The sequence below is a fragment of the Synchytrium microbalum genome (genome assembly GCF_006535985.1).
Source record: "Synchytrium microbalum strain JEL517 chromosome Unknown SmJEL517_scf0016, whole genome shotgun sequence".
Lineage (NCBI taxonomy): Eukaryota > Fungi > Chytridiomycota > Chytridiomycetes > Synchytriales > Synchytriaceae > Synchytrium > Synchytrium microbalum.
The window spans coordinates 478,458-492,370 of record NW_022158365.1 but is presented as its reverse complement, the minus strand read 5'-3'; the positions used below and the strand labels follow the sequence as shown (position 1 = coordinate 492,370).

The following is a 13,913-nucleotide window of genomic DNA, read 5'->3' as shown; positions in this document are numbered from 1 at the left end:
CTGTACAACAGTGGTCTGATAAATGAAAATCCAAAATCACCTTCACACCCACAAAAAACACTCTAGTTACTTAGTAGGAACTACTAGGAAGCCGCATCTGAGAAGAGATCTCAACGTAAGCAATTGTTTTTGCTCTCATTTTATTCCTGAAACTAATCGTCTGCACGTTGACAGGTCCAATACCAAACTGGCGGTGTTTGATTGTCTGTTTCTGCTAGACGTTCAACACTAGTTGAGACATATCAAAATGATCCTACTGCCTACCCTATGTGATACAGGCGCATCCTTCTGGGATTTGGTCAAGGTACCCTTCATTTGCCAGCTGGCTGCAGATAACCAAATTAAGCATGTTGCGGGAGGAACGTGTTTGTGTTGTGGAGCGACAATACACCTTGCAGAGAACTGGGATAACATATTCACGTCGAATCTGTTCTTCCTTTTATGGAAGGACCGTTGACTTTTACGCAACGCATTTCCAAGCGTCGCAGAACGGGGACCTAGTAGTCTCACTGTTCTTACACACATCTAGGAGAATGATCTTTTCATGATCCAGAAAGCTAAGGAACAGGGTGGTGCATTATGGAAGACGGTGCTGGCTACCGTACAGAATGTGTATGTGTTTGTGGTCGATGTACCGAACTGTGTTGCTAATGGAACAGTGGAGCCAGTTTTTTTTGTGTACTTGGATCTCAATGAACTCACATTCTCCTTCATGTACTTCAGATTGGACACAAAACAATCTAAATTCAGAATACTGCTAAAGAGTCCTCAAGGGCCTGAAGTTGGTCATTTAGTTGCTGCAGCTGATTCATTGAAAGCCATTGAGAAAGATTGGACGTGGATTGAAGGTGTGATCATCCATTATTAACATCTCGCTGCTTTTTGCTGATTCGAGCTCTGACGAAAATCAACCGCTAAATATAGAGAACTTACTGTCAGAATTGCAAGAATTAGAAGATCCAACTGATCAAGAAGCATTCGCAGTGTCCAAGTTTCAATCTATGGTTGCTAGTGCTGGTACGAAACATATACGATAGAGCCAAAAGAATGCGCACACCCTTAGGCTCAGCATCAAATTAAATTGCTGAATCCTCTCCTTGTCCACTCTCAATAGAGCAGGACACGGACGAAAAATCAACCGATGCCAAATTTAGAGCTGCATCACGAGCATGGAGGCAGATATTTCATTTACCAGATACCGAGAGACTTGTGAATTGTATGTGTTTCCGAATATCACACCACGAAAAAAGGGCGTGGAATTATTTCAATATACGGACCCAGATTAACCCTTTTGCTTACCTAGTCTACTCATGCGCCTACCACAAAAAGCTAATCAATCAAGGGTGGATGTACATATCACTATCATATCTATGCTTTTACTCCTTTGTGCTTGGTGTCGAAACCAAAGTCATGATTGAACTCAAGGACATTGAAGAGTTACAACGAGACAAATCGAAACGTGGTGTTTTCTCTGATGCTGTACGGATTGTTACGAGGAATAAACAGGAGGTAAACAAAAAAGCGACAGTAGAAAGTATTACACACGTATCGGCACAGTCATTTTGACTCGACTGTCTTTTATTTAGCATATATTTTCCAACCTATTTCATCGTGACGAAACATTCGAGTTGATTGAACATTTAACAAATCTTGCCATGCAAAGATTGTTAAAATCAACAACAACAGATCCAGCACCAGGCCTATCACTGGAAAAACAATTAGCTGCAGATCAAGCTGAAATCGATAGTCTAATGAGTGCCATAACTGGAGCAGCACCCGCAACATCGCCAAATGGCCGCGCATCAAACACAACACGACCCCTAAAACGTAGTCTAGAAGAACAGAAACGAAACGCCAAATTCCAAATAGTGTTCAACCTCCCATCCACCGAATCCATTGCCGACGAAATCATATCTGTTTGCTCAATCCACGGCACAACAGCTACCTTCCATGGCAAACTGTATCTCAGCAATACGTTTCTTTGTTTCATGTCAACAGCCAAATACCAATGTCATCTCGTCCTGCCGTTTTTCGCTGTGAAACGAGTTGAACGGATTAATTCTCAGGCATTGAATTTGTCGATTACTGTATGGCATCAGATGAAACTAGTGTTTCAGTTGGTTGGGGACAAGAAGGTCGTTGAGGCTTTTTGTGATACGTTAAAGGATAAATTGCAGTTGCATGTTGCTAAAATGAAGATGTTGAAGCAATTGTTGAGTACTTGTGCTTCGGAAGATCTGCTGGCTGAGCGAGAGGTTGTTTGTGGTGGTATGGGGTTGAAGTTTGGGTTTTTGGAGGTTAAGAAGTGAGTAATGATGTCGAATTTTGTTATGGTAGAGAGTGTTGCAAAATCCTGTTGGAATCCACTGCGATTGACATTCTCGTTTTTTTGCGGCGCCGTTTTCCAAGGGTGATTGATTTGGGATGGAGACCTTGGTCTAACAAACTCTTAGAAACAATAGGACACGAGAGAAGAACAAGTTGAAATATTGGCTGGCATATTTCAAAGGTTTGTGCCTTTACTCCTCCTTTCTCAATTCTTTTTTTGCCAGCACAACACGAAAACCTAATCCTCTCACTCACACAGAATATGGGAGAAATTTGACAATACTACGACTCCCCACATTCATTAAACTAGTACGAATCGGTCTACCCAACATCCTGAGAGGAGAGATATGGGAATTATGTTGTGGAGCCATGTACAAACGATTTATAAATGATGGATATTATGATCAGTTGCATGTCACTCATGCTGGACAAGTGTCGTTGTCGACTGAGGAGATTGAGAAGGACTTGAATAGGTATTCTGAGGAGGAAACTTCGTCCTTTCTTTTCCTTGATCTTGACCCATCTTGGTATGTTTGTAGGAGTTTACCAGAGTATAGCGGATATCAAACTGAAGAAGGAATACATTCTTTGAGGAGGGTGTTATACGTGAGTTTTGAGTGTGCAAAATAGCCACATTATGGCTTCGCAGTTTTTTTCGTCTTTCTTGCTTGCTGAAACTTTTTTTCCAGGCATACTCCTTCCACGACCCAGAATTAGGCTACTGCCAAGCAATGAACATTGTAGTCAGTGTCCTCCTAATCTACCTCTCCGAAGAACAAGCTTTTTGGATTCTTTCAGTCCTCTGCGATCGTCTCCTCCCCGGATACTATTCTGTAAACATGGTTGGAGCCGTCATTGACAATCAAGTCTTTGAAAGCATGGTATCGAAATACATGCCAATCCTGAGTGATCATTTCAGGAAGCATGATATTCAGTTGTCGGCTGCTTCGTTACCATGGTTTTTAAGTCTGTATATAAATTCATTGCCGCTGCCGTTTGCGCTGAGGGTGCTGGATTGTTTCTTTTTGGAGGGGCCGAAGGTTTTGTTTCAAGTTGGGTGAGTACTGGGTTGTGATTGTGTGAGATGTTTGGAGTATAACTCATGAATCATAGCACATTTGGCGTTGCTAACCTTACTCTTCATATGTACAGATTGGCCATTTTGAAAATAAATGGTGAAACCATACTCAAAGTTCGAGATGACGGAGAACTCATGTAAGTGCTGTGGTTATTGGAACTGAAAAGCGAAAAGGGAACAAATAATTATATCTGATGAACAATAATAATTATACAGGAGCACACTGAAGCTTTACTTTGCCAGTCTTGGAGACACCGTTGTACCTACCACAGAAGCCAAATCGACACAGACGAGATTCAACCAATTAATGCTAACAGCCTACCGAGAGTTCCAAAACGTCAACCAGGACATGGTATTAGAATTACGCAAAACCCATCAACTCAAAGTAGTGCATGGTCTCGATACATATGCCAAAAGATCCATCGTCCGAAACCTCTCCTTCACTGGCAAATTCAGCAAGGACGATCTCCTCTACTTGTGCGATACCTTCTTCACGGTGCAATTCTATGGCAAGCGGGAAAAGCAGAAAATGGCTGATCGAATAGATATAACCCATTTCAAGGCATTCATGGCACGACTAGCATCATGGGCAGACACTACAAAGGATATAGAAGAGCAGCATTCACGATTAGGTACAGATACACCGCCTAAACCAGTAGTTGGATCAGCATTCCTGGACAAGTTGTTTATGCGAGTGTTTGATAAAAACGCAGATGGATTTGTCGATTTACAGGATATCGTATCTGGCATGACGCTACTGATTCACAACGATATGATGTCTCGCCTGAATCTATTCTTTAGTATTCACGCCACCACAGACGCCGACCAGTTTATCGTTAAAGAGCAAATCATACAGCTATCTGAATCCCTCCTATTCTTGATGAGACGAGAAGGGGAAGGTGAAGATGGCGCTGGGCCTGGTGGTAAAGGAGAGGTGTATTTGAATTCTATATCGAATCTATTGCATCGTGCATTCCAGCTGAATGCTAGCGCGGATAATTTAGATGGTGCTAAAGAAACGGATGACAATTTCAAGATTAGTATATCGACTTTTAGAGAGTTGGCTCTGGGAGAGGATTGTTTGGTCGAGTTCTTTGATAAGGGTTGGGCTGCGAGTTTTGTGCTGAAGTCTACTAGTGGGGTGAGTGGTTTCTGTTAGATCTCTGCAGAGCGAGAAAAAAAGCTCGTTTCTTCTGGACGACCACCACGTAATGGGTCATTTGACTTGGCTGAATTGTTGGGGCTTGTGTATTATATTCCATTATCATCATCGTCATCATCATCATCATCATCATCATCATCATCACGTCTTAGTTACTAATCACTTTGTTTTTGTTCCTCTCTTCCTATAGGTATCGCAAACAAGGCCAGTACCAGACCTTAACACCTTATGGTCTGAAGGCATGAAATGGGCCACCAAAGGAAGCAGTACCGTCGTAGTAAAACCAAACCAGAAAGCTGAGGCCAAGAAACCCAATGCAGCCAATACTTCTACCACGAATACAGCAGCAACAACATCAACTACCATTGCAACATCAGTTGCTGAATCATCTTCAGAATCGGATACTGAAGATGATTATGTTGATGGAGTTGAGGAGGGGGATGATGATTTCGAGGAGGTTGATACTGATGCGCTTCTAGCTGAAGGTGAGGGATTGGAAGTTGTGGTTGGAGTGATACGAAGTCATACTGTTCGTTCCAGGATGGTCTTGTTTTTTTGCACCTTAATTCTGACTTTCTAAATTCTCTTGTAGTGGACAGCCTGTTGATTTCCGAAGCTCCATCATCTGGAAGTAGTCCTGCTCGAGATGAACATCGTGAGAGTGTGGATTTTGGGGTGCCGTTATAGTTGCTGGAGGTGTGCCGCTTCATTTTTTTATAATATGTTTATCCATCTAGCACAGTTTTATAAGAAAACATGTTTATTGATGCTTTTGTAACTTTGTTTGTGGGTTTATGGATTGGTTGGGATGAGCTGTTGGTGTTGGCATTGTCATGGTGTTGCGCAACTTTGAAGGTCTTGACAACGAGGACGAAGACCAAAGAAAAGGTAAATCGGAACGAGAAATACACTTGGGAAGAAAGTCTCTCGGTGTGGTTGTGGTTGTGGAGGCAAAGGCATTTGAGTTGTGCAGAACGGGACAACAAATTTCATGAAATCTGTGGATTCATTTTTCTTGCCAATGCTCGGAACTGCATAACGGTAGTATTCCACTCATCATCGTTTAACATATTGCTTCCCATACTTTAGATAGATTCGACACAAAACAATGTAAATCAGAATGCTGTCAAAGAGGTCACGACGCGCCTGAAGTTGGGACATCTCGTTGTGGCAGTGGATTTGTTGAAGGCGTTTGAAAGGGATCAGACGTGGATTGAGAGAGCACAAGACTGGAGCTCAGCTCAATTTTTTGCTGTGGGATTCTTATGCTATGTCCAATCCTGAACAACAGAGAATCTATTTTCGAACTGCAAACCGTTGGAATACTCATCAAGAAGAATTACTGATATTCTAATTATGGGTGCTAGTGCTGGTACGAACCCAGATGCGGGGGCGAGAGATAAAACCCCCCATCCGTGGCGCGCAACTTATCAACGACCAATTGCAAATTCACTCCCCTCATTACCATCCATGCAACAGGGAAACGATGAAAGCTTAACTAAATCTAGGGCTGCATCACGAGCATGGAGGCAGATATTTCCTGCAGCCCATACTGAGTGATCATTTCAGGAACCATGAAAATCCATCGTTTTTAAGTCGGTTCACAAATTGGTTGCCGCTGCCGTTTTGCCGCTGCGGGTACTGGAGCGAGATATGGAGATGATCATCACAGGAACAATCAAATACATTTCAACACAAAAGTCGTAACTTTATATGTTTTGAAACCAAAGGAAAGAACTAGGATGCACTACCAAGTTTCACCATGATCATAATTAGTTTCCAATCAATGCTGTAATAGCTTCAGGATTGGGGTAGACCATTTCTCCAGAAATGATCTTGCCAGTTGCATCGTATCTCCCTACGAAACGAAAAAAAAGTCAAGAAAGCATATTCATGAAAGAATTACAAAGAAAGTAACGATTCAAGAAGAATCATAGCAAACCGAAGATAAGTTTAACGTACAGATATGGGCCTCACTGTGATCGTCGTACTTCTTGCCATTCTTTTCAAACTTGACGTCCAAGAAGGCTTCGATCTTGTTGCCGCCGAGGTGCTTGAATGATTCAGGAGTGACCTGACACAAACGAAAAGAAAAGTGTCAGAGTTGCTAGCGTCATCAATTAAACATGGTTATAGAATATGACAGCAGCCTCAATAAGACATCATACCGAGCACTACATACCGTGAAATCTTTAGTCAAAGCAGCTGATTCACTTGCAAGCTTCAAGTATTGCGAGAATGGGATTGTGCCGGTGATTTTTAGGCCCTTCATTTCTATAAGAATGGTAATTCATGGTGTTGAGTAACCGCCCTGCACAGGCAAATCACTCGTGTCCGTGTCTTGGCAGCCTGGAAACAAATTGAATGGGTGTTCAAAATGTGAGATTACCAGTGGTAACTGGAGAGTCAGCACCGAATCTGAATATAGTTAAAGGAGTGTTACTCGTGATGGGTTGACAATTTCGAAAATAGCGCAATTGGAGTTTTTCGTGTCAGTGACAACCTACACTGTCATGATGGTTGCAGCATCTCCCTGTAAACCAAAGATGCAATGTTGGTCAGATCTTTCTACATCCGAGATTGCTTCGAAATACCACTCACCGTGTTGAATGCAGCGTATGCGTCCTTGAGTTCTTGTTCGACTTTAGCCTCCAAAGACATGTTTGCGATACGTTTACGAAAGAGTTTTGAAGGATATTTGCGTCGTTGGTCCCAACGTATCAAGTGTCAAAGAAGTGGAGTTTTAAAAATGCATCCGAGTTTGCAACACCAAAATCAAGGGACTAAAGTCACGACCTCGCACAAGAAAACTTCGTTTTAAATCGCGGCGCATTGCTTTGGAGCTATATCTGCTTGGAGTGCATGATGTTGTTTCAAAAGGTCTTGCTTCGCCCAAGATGAAACCTCGTTTGATTTATGTTAGGACCTTTGGTTTTCTTGCAAGATGGACTAGTTCGAGTTTTTGTGTAGCGGTCGCTGTCAAACGAGACGAGTTCCCTTTTAATCTATCACATCTCATCAGATTCCACTACCGATGCTGCTTTCTAACTCGTTTGGTGACCATCAAACACAAGAACGTAAAACCTGGATTGAATGTTGCTGTGTTTTTGAGATCAAGCAAAACGAATAACACTGCTCAGTTTTGTGCATTATGAATCTTGCCTCTGGAAGAAGTCAGGGCATCTTGCTGGCTCTGGCACGAGAGTGACGGTCTAGTGTACACGGACATGATAGTTGTAATATCTGCTAGTGAAACAAAACGTTACCGAAGGACTACTTGCAAGTGGATTGTTATTTACTATTAACATAGAATCTTGTTGAAAGCAGCGTACGTGTTATGGAGCTCCCGTTCAACTTTAGCTGACCAGGCCATTGTCAGTGTTCAGAAGGGCGCCGGCAGGACTGAATGGTGCTGCAAAACAGTTGAGGCAACGCGACGGAAGGGGATTTGAAAAGTAAAACAGACCCAAAAGTTTTGATCGCTTTTGCTTTTGTAGACACCTTTTGTCTGTCCCACTCTGTGGTCACGTTCAAATAGCCTCTTTCGAAATTGTCCACCTTTGTAAACCATAATACCCGCCTGATCACTAGTCCAGTCTGTCAATTAAACGGGCCATTAAAAGTGGTCGAGTTCGTCTACCTCTCTCTCTTGTCGTAGATTCCAATTTGCGTCCAAAAATGTCAGAATCTATCGAGAAGAGCTTTGCAGCTATTGTGAAGCGAATTGAGGAGCTGAAAGTCCCAGTTTGGGTGCGTGCTTTGGTTTTCAGAGTGGCCTTATTTGAAGGAGCTAATAGAATTTTCCTGCCATATAGGTTTGGGGTGCTCTTGGAGGTAACATCAAGAGTGTTTCGTTTGCTTTCGTGCTGATCTGCCATGGACCTTCAAAGCAGAGTTGACTGCACACAACAAGACTTGTCTGACACTATTTTACTCTTCAATCTTCAGCTGTTACTACGGTTTCTATTCTCAGGAGTCTGTTTCGACCACCACACGATGCCAAAGGCTATTTTGCGTACCCTATACTGGGTAAGCATTGATTTTCTGTTTATTACATGGCAAATTCTACTGCAGTCACCCTCCATCCTTGTTTTGTAATCCCTCTGATATGGGCATCTGTTTGGAATAACTCTGACAACGGCATCTATGATTTCCATCTTTAACATTGGTCTTCAATAGGAAACCTCCCACAAGTGGGATCAGTAACGAGAATGGCTCATTATGAGCTCGAATCTGTTCTCAAACATGGTTATGTAACCAAATCAGTCCTTGCTGGGAACGAGTTCCTTTTGACTGCCGATCCTGCGATTGTCAAAGTATGTAGTCAAGGCTCTTTCAAATTACCAATACTTGAAACGCACTTGCAGCAAGGAGCTAACCATTATACCAACTCAGAAAATACTGAATACGGAAATGGACGATTGGGGCCGCGGCAAAGGTCTTGCTGCGTTTGTATTCGAAGATGTTGCTGGTGGCCTCATCATACAGCCCAACGGCCAAGAATGGAAGGAGACAAGTAAGTCTTCATCTCATTGAAGCTTCAGTCAACGCTGATATTAAAACCTTATTCTTCAGGAAAATTCTTTGATCCTTCGTTTGGCGTGCCCTCCATCAAATCATATACACCCATCATCCAGGGACGTATGGACAAATTCCTCACCTGGCTCGACGGTCAAGCAAAATCATCTGTCAACAACATTAAAGGACCTGGTGTCCCACTCGAGAACGTGCTTCATGGGTAAGAAATCACACTCGTTTTCGTATGGTGTTATTTTGCCACTAGACAACTCAAACTTCTTGAAAAGAATTACTTTCGACATTATTGTAATGATTGTGCTTGGATTCGATCCTGATTCGATATCTTCTGGGGGCCATTCTAGATATGTCCAGGCTTGGGGTACGTGCTTGGGAGTTTCAATCCAATTTGACGCACTTCCTTTGTTAACTTTTTGCATCGCTCCTCGTAGAGTACGTACTCAAGTCTCTTCAAGAACGCTTTCCCTTGGCTCAAACGCAATACTGGAAGTGGATGAAAACACCGGCTGTGCGAAAGTACGATAGGGAATATGCTCTCTTAACAAATCTGGTCATGGACCGTCGAGATCATTACCTAAAGAATGGTGTGAAATCCACGGATGTGGATATGATGGCCCAATTCGTCCAGAAGTCCAAGGCTGATGCTAGTAGTGTTCCTCCACCGCTCACTCGTGAAGACAGAGAGTTTTGTTTGCACTATGTTACGGTATGTTTGATTTTTGCAAGGGTCGCTATTAGCCAGTCTTTCTAACCTTCAACGTTACTGTAGATGATCTTTGCTGGGTGTGTGTTTCTTTGGAAGGATAGTCGCATGTAGGTCTTGTTAACCTCCACCCGTATGCCTTAGACACGATACAACGGCGTCAGGCTCCGCATGGACGTTCATCTTCCTTGCTCAGAATCCAGAGTACAAGCGTAGAGTCTACGAGGTAAAAATATACCAAATTAGAAGAGAACCACCGATTCGTACTCAGATTTTGTATTCAAAAATGTATGTAGGAAATCAAATCACTCGGATCAGCACCATTCACATACGAAGCACTCGAGAGTCTTCCCTTCTTGAACGCTGTCGTAAAAGAGACACTGCGATTACGTCCCAGTGCTCCGGATCTCTTCAGGTACATGGAGAAGGACAAGACATACGAGTGGATTGATGATGAAGGTGTTAAACGATCACACTTTGTTCCAAAAGGTGAACATCATAGTTCCCATCTGTGAGCTTTCTTTGCTGTTTATTGTGAAAACTCACCAAATGGTGCACTGTTGCTTAGGTTGTGAGCAAGGATATCAGCCCTACGTGATCCACATGCATCCTCGAAACTATGACAAGTAAGCTCTCAGTTGATTGTCTGGAAAATGAATTATGTCCTGACGACACATTTGTTTCAACCTTTTTTTAGCCCTACGAAGTTTGACCCCGACAGATGGCTAGATGGCAGAGCAAAGAACTATGACCAATACGCATACGTTGCTTTTGGGGGCGGGTGTGTGTCTCGTTGGGCAAAACCAGTTTTTCTCAATGACCTTCTAAACTTTTGTCCACCTTTTGAAACTTTAGACCACGTCGTTGCCTTGGAGAAAAGCTTGCACTTTATGAAGTAAGCTCAGCACCGTTTGCAGTGTTTAGCTCTTAGTACCCCTCTAACGTTTTGCAATTTTACACCTTAGATCAAGACTGTTGTATCGACTCTTCTGAGAGCCTACGATTACGAACTGGTAGAGGGTAGCAAGCCAGAATTTGTGAATGCTAGTACTATGAGGTTAAAGGATGGCTTATATCTCAACCTCAAGAGACGATGATCTAGTCTCGTGCCGTTCGGTTGTGTCTCTTTTTGCCTCTTATTTGCGTACTTTCACAAGACAATGCAATTCGACCACTTTGTTTTTAAGGTTTGAATTTATAAAAATCATCATACCAAGATCTGTTTTGTAGTTGATACGAGAACTCTTCAAACAACTTTTTGAGGTACTTGAAATTGCATGTTTACTTGTGCTTTTAAATATACTACTCTGAAAACAAATCAGCAAATATATAATCGGCCTCATTTATCTAATCGAGACACCGACATTCCTATGTCAAGCTGCATCTTCAAACCACATCTTGCAACCCAAATCTTGCATATTCAATGCATTTCTCTCGTCATCTGGCGATGGCACAAATGCATCTTCTCCTGCTCCAGTTTTATATGCTTCCAGTAAGGAGCGGAGGTGAGCAGCGTATTTCTATTCAAAACCAAGAAGTGTAATCAGAAAAGATTCTGGTTAGTTTCATTGGCACGATAGTGACTCACCCTGGAGAGACTGTATATTCGACCGACATTGTCGAGAATGGGCAAGCATATATTTACGATTTCAATCGAGGCTTCTTGCACTTGCAAGATGTGCCTTGGTAGCGTAAACTTTGAAGTGAGAATGATGGATGATAAGCCTAGATATTCGGGATAAGATATGTTGGTATTCAGCAAAAAAAAACCAAGTCTATGAACTGAAGACGTCGGACTTACGACAAATACAAGACATGAGCAGGGGGCTATGAGCAAGTATCATAGGAGTCATGGGAAAATCAGGCGATACAGGCACATTCCATGCATGAATTCCAGGCAGAGGTGGTCGAGACGGACCAAATGGCAAATGATTAATATCAAATCCATCCAATACATGTATAGCCTTGAAGTAGTGTATGGTAGCTCTAAAGCACACAATCAGCATATCTGCACTAGATATTGCCCTACAAGGATCCTGTTGCACTGCTGTTGGATACATTCGTACTGGGTCAGCGACTTTTCCTTCATGAAGCATCATGAGGTAAAGCATGAAGAGGGCAAACACTCCTGTAGATGGCGACACCAACCATTTTGGTGCTCTCGCCCTATCACAGATGATAGGGATGACCACCTTTGGTGTTTCCAGTCCTGCGAATATTTCGAGTGAGACAAAGGGTTGAAACGATGGAGGAAGGGCACTAAACCACTGAATAAAGTAGGTATGCACGGATAGTCGAGTGTGCTTTGGCGATAAGGCTTCCATTACGGGTGCTAAAGTTTCAAATCCTTGCGGTATGGCTTGCGGAGTATCCAACTTTTCATCTCGACTATTGACCCAACAAAAAAAGACCAGATTTGAGTTGATGGTATTGGCGAAATCAATTCTTGGCTGAGCTTACATCACTCCAATAACACATCTGCACAAAGAACATAATTCTGTACAATGTTGATTGGACAACATGATTTCGATACTTGTGGGTATGTATTCCATTTCCACGCCCTGTGACGATCGCACAAACAATGTGTTTTTTGGCTTTTGATAAAAGAAGACGACTTCGGACGGAGAAAGCACATTATTTCCCATCATTTGGCTTCGCACCCTATATCACAAAAGATTCGAGTAAGCGGGAGATCTTTGACTTCAAACATGCAGAGGCTTACATGTGATTCACGAGCTGTAGAGCGGGTTTGCATTCACGTTCATGTATGTTCGTTGGCAATTGCACGGCGACAGAGTAATATGTATCCATATTCAAACCTTGAGCAAAAGAAACTGTGAGTATGTTTAATTGAAAGACATCTGAACAAATCATGAATTACTCACAAGCCAGCCATAACCTTCTCTTTGTTTCAGCTTCATACAACACACTTCTTGGTGGCATTGTCTTGAAAAGCCTGTAATGAACATCCGTTTCATTGTGCATCCTCTGAGCTAGTCGTACAGCCATTGTGACATATATGAGACTCTTTGCTCCTGATCTATTGCCATAGTCATAGGTGGCAAGCACAATAAGAGCTTGAATAAGCTCCAAAGACTCCTTGGGGTTGCCTTGTAATGCCTTTTCGGCGTTTTTGGCAAACATATGAGCCGCCCTTCTCGGGCTGCCATATTTGGGACCGTAGAGTTCAGGATGAACTGACACCAAAGCACCTAAACACAGAGGATGTCAGAACCTTGGCATTCCAAAATATGAAGAGTTGATATCTTACCCATAGCGTATATCGACTGTAACAAAAAGTCAGGATGCTTGTTGACGGGGAGGAGATTTGTATAGAAGAGATGCTCATCGAAGATAAAAACGGTCCTGTAAGAGGCGTATTAGTACAGGAATACTTGTGTATAAAGAAGAAGGACATACCTGTGTATAAAGAAAAAGTATGCCTGAATCAGATGCAATTCGAGTGGCGATATAGAATATGTATATGGAGAGACTTCGCTGATTCGGAGGATATTTTGGATTTGCTTAGGGAACTCGTATTGGTCTTCTATTTCGGGGGTTGCTGAAAATACTTTGAGATTCTGGTGCAAGCCTTGAATTGGTACATTATATAAGGTGTCGAGGAAGAAGGTGGGATCTAAGTCACCAAGACGGGAATGCGTGAGTGCTCCCCACTTTTGCACATGGCAAACCCGCAGCTTGCTTACCAAATGCCAACCCACTTTCAATTTTATGAGACGATGATGATGCAGGCCAAGGTTCAGATGACCTTCTGCCATCGTCATCATCGTCATCTGCAAAGAGCCGATCAAAATGAGATACAGGAGACATTACTCTCTGAGTCATCTGCATCGAAGGCTCAACATGTTCAGTGGCAGAGGACAATTCGGTATCAAAGTCTCCTTCGAGCTCGGAAACAAAGCCGCTCTCGACGTCATTGTCATCTGTTGGTTGCTGTTGGTGGTAGTGGTTTGTTGTTGGGTTATAATCAAACTCGTTCACGTTCTCAAACTCTTTAGATCTAGAGCCAATCTTGACACCCTTCTTCCTTCCTCGTTCTAATACGCCAAGACGCGTTAGTTCGACTTCCTTTCGACGTCCAAAGC

The 13,913-nt window shown here is 42.6% G+C and overlaps 2 protein-coding genes across 2 annotated transcripts; both read left to right on the top strand.

Annotated features, from left to right (window-relative positions):
* Positions 1–247: 247 nt before the first annotated feature.
* Positions 248–5,255, top strand: SmJEL517_g03274 (uncharacterized protein; the record flags this gene model as incomplete). The annotated part of the gene is made up of 15 exons (XM_031169202.1): positions 248–304; positions 530–612; positions 724–848; positions 925–1,017; positions 1,115–1,216; positions 1,304–1,509; positions 1,587–2,305; positions 2,463–2,509; positions 2,588–2,801; positions 2,868–2,934; positions 3,018–3,385; positions 3,481–3,543; positions 3,623–4,547; positions 4,759–5,053; positions 5,161–5,255. 15 exons carry the CDS (start codon positions 248–250, stop codon positions 5,253–5,255), a joined length of 3,459 nt encoding a protein of 1,152 aa, XP_031024921.1.
* A 2,991-nt stretch (positions 5,256–8,246) lies between these two features.
* SmJEL517_g03273 (uncharacterized protein) lies at positions 8,247–10,904 on the top strand (the record flags this gene model as incomplete). The annotated part of the gene is made up of 15 exons (XM_031169201.1): positions 8,247–8,318; positions 8,384–8,402; positions 8,517–8,597; positions 8,748–8,884; positions 8,964–9,084; positions 9,144–9,306; positions 9,374–9,465; positions 9,536–9,810; positions 9,874–9,887; positions 9,952–10,033; positions 10,104–10,296; positions 10,376–10,433; positions 10,505–10,588; positions 10,663–10,702; positions 10,773–10,904. 15 exons carry the CDS (start codon positions 8,247–8,249, stop codon positions 10,902–10,904), a joined length of 1,563 nt encoding a protein of 520 aa, XP_031024926.1.
* Between the last annotated feature and the right edge of the window lie 3,009 nt (positions 10,905–13,913).